The sequence below is a fragment of the Etheostoma cragini genome, chromosome 15, assembly GCF_013103735.1.
Source record: "Etheostoma cragini isolate CJK2018 chromosome 15, CSU_Ecrag_1.0, whole genome shotgun sequence".
Classification (NCBI taxonomy): domain Eukaryota; kingdom Metazoa; phylum Chordata; class Actinopteri; order Perciformes; family Percidae; genus Etheostoma; species Etheostoma cragini.
Window position 1 is genome coordinate 9,610,873 of NC_048421.1, and position 2,751 is coordinate 9,613,623.

The 2,751-nt window shown below is 44.1% G+C and overlaps 1 protein-coding gene across 1 annotated transcript in view; it reads right to left on the minus strand.

The window, feature by feature from the left end:
* Positions 1 to 50: 50 nt before the first annotated feature.
* The window catches only part of LOC117958093, a 3,937-nt gene continuing 1,236 nt past the window's right edge, over positions 51 to 2,751 (minus strand). The window contains exons 2-4 of the mRNA XM_034894351.1: positions 1,935 to 2,620; positions 1,669 to 1,782; positions 51 to 1,393 (exon numbers count right to left, since the gene is read on the minus strand). Of these exons, the coding sequence (XP_034750242.1) occupies positions 437 to 1,393; positions 1,669 to 1,782; positions 1,935 to 2,576 (1,713 nt within the window). The 5' untranslated portion in view covers positions 2,577 to 2,620 and the 3' untranslated portion in view covers positions 51 to 436. The remainder of the gene's footprint in view (positions 1,394 to 1,668; positions 1,783 to 1,934; positions 2,621 to 2,751) is intronic.

Genomic DNA, 2,751 nt, shown 5'->3' on the forward strand with positions numbered 1-2,751 from the left:
AATATGTTAGCTTTTCACACTCTGCCATACACAATGAAATGGGAACATGCTTTGGACCATAACCATCTCTTTATTTTTTTCAGTTAGCATAGAGGTATGAAAACTAACAATTTGTTATGCTGGTCCTAGTGATACAAAAAATAGATACAAAATAAAAACAAATTGTGACAAAAATATGACAGTGCCTGCACATAATTTTCTCTAAGTTTGTTATCATTGCCTATTGTAAAGACAAATTATAAACACATGATTTCTAAAGGATTGCATTTTATTGCTGTTTGTATTCTCTTAAATTTTCTTTGGAAATAAAATAACTTAGTTTAAAAAAATGCTACAGCATTTGTTCATTGTAAAAAAAAATGTGCATCTTAAATTAGTATTTTAAAAGCACATCCAAGCCCTTATGGTCCCGAAACACAGTGGCATCTGAAGGCCTCTAAGGTCCTTCCACTTTGATAATATTTAACTGTGGATCCTGTGAGGAGTGGTTAGAGTTCATCACTGGTTGGGTGGACACACTGCAGTCCTGAAGAGTCCTTGCTGAACAGCTGCTTGAGAAATCAGATGTTTTACTCTCTGATCCTCTGAAAGTCTGAGAATGTGACTGGCCGTATGTAGACACAAAGGACTGTGTGTAGGGCGGCATGAGCGTTTGACTGTTTTGCTGTGGGTAAGCAACTGCATACGGCTGTGTGTGAGCAGGAGTTTGAGTAAGTTGGAGGTTCTCAGCATTGCTACATGGTGGAAACCCATTAATGCTTGAAGGGCTCAGTCCAGGCAATTTAAAGGCCTCTACGTTTTCTAAACTCTCTAAAGAGTTGTAGCTTGGCTGGGTTTGGCTGCACTGAGTGTACGTGCCTTGACTGAAGTTAAAGGTTTCTTGGCTGAATGAGGTAGATGCAGAAGCTGTTGGCATACCAGAGGGTGATGGAGTTTTTTTATGCTGCTGTTGAACAACGCTACAACGTCCCAGTTTGGCGGCAAGACTCTGCAAGGTGCTGAGGATCTGTTTCTGAATGTGTGTCTGCTGCGCCTGCTCCCTCTCCAGGCAGCACTGCTGCTCCACCAGCATCTTCACTGCCAGACCCAAGCTGCGCACCTCAGAGCCCAGGGTCTGAATCTGATCCTGGAGACCACCTCTCCCTCCATTGTCCTGGACTGCCTGCTGTGGGCTCGGGTTCCCCTCACTACAAGTGGCACCCTGGCCTCCAGGGGTCTGTAGACGGATGACGGCAACCCCAGGCGCCGAAGATGTTGAAGGTGCTGGTGACCGGTTAGGAAGGCGAATACCAACCCGAGGGAGAGGCTGAAGAGAACGGACAGACAGACCTGGTCTTTGTGTGAGAACACGCCTGGGGGCACTTCCTCCATCGGACTGACCATCCATAACAGTCTGTACAATATCACAAAAATATCATGAAAACAGTGCCAAAAAAACTATTAAAAGTTATAATGAAATCTTATCAAAATGAAACTGAATGAATCTTATATGGTTCAGGCTCCCAGAATCAGGGGAGGCATATACTGGCATACTATCTGGTACCAGCAACTGCTGTAAAACAATCATTATACAAACTTAATCTTGGACATGTGTGTCCTTTATAAAGTGCTGGCAAACACTTTAGTTGAAGTGAATAAAGGTGGGGATCAGGTTTTCTCTTTTCTCACCTTTTCAGTGGTCAGATCATAAGTTTCGGGTTGCTGTGGCATTGCACTTCTCAAATCAGCACCTTGGACACTCGAGTGATCTCTCCTCAACAGTGATGCCACCTGGTGGAATGACTGAAAAATCAAAGTATGAACGTTAAGACAGAGATGATTTGATTCGTATGGTTTTCAAAACATTACACAGGTGTTGTGTTATTGTAAACCTCAATTACAAACCTAACAATTAGGATTGTGACACATGGGACAAATTATGTGTAAGTAGATACCTTCATCCTGTGAGACAGTGCTTTATCCAAAAGCCTCTTTCGAGCTGCCAGCATTGCATTAGTGGCTGGAGAAGGTGTAACTCTCTTCCTCATGGTTACTCCTTGAGATGATAGTGTGGAAGACCCACCACTGGCCTCTGTTGTTGTTACAGTTGACTGGGGAACTCTTTGTTGGCTGCTCTGTGCAAGGGAGGTGACACTAACAATCTGGATGTCATTTTCCTCCTTATCTCCTTCGTGTTGTTGATCTGGCCTGCTACCTCCACTGGTCTTTGCAGACCCGAATGGCTTCGGACCGGCATCTGGATTTGTGGAAGTCTGTTTGGCAAAATTGGCAGCGGCTGTAAAGCCAGCATTGTGAGATGCCTTCCTCAGAAGATTTTGGAGATGAATGTTACTCCAGTTCTCTTGTACTGCCCCAACTTGAGGCTGCACCTGTGCAGTTGATGTGTTGCTTCCAGCCTCCATAGGTCTAACCCTCCCTGGCGGCCTCCCTTGATACTCCCTTAGGAACAGATAGATGGCCTGGGCAGACACCTTGATGTTCTCCAGCTCCAGCACAGCTTTGATCTTACGGAAACTCAAGCCCGCCTTCCGCAGCTCCACCACTTTGTGTTTGGCGGCATCATCCAACCGGCCCATGGTCTCTCACAGCAGAGGGACTTTGTGAGTTTAGCTGTTATTCTCTAGAAGATTAATATCTTACATTTAGTTTAAAAAAAAGAAGAAAAAAAGAAGTTTGGATTGGTATATCTATCTACACAGTATATACGTCTGTGTTTCTGCAACTATGAGCATTTTTAATCCAGCAATGACA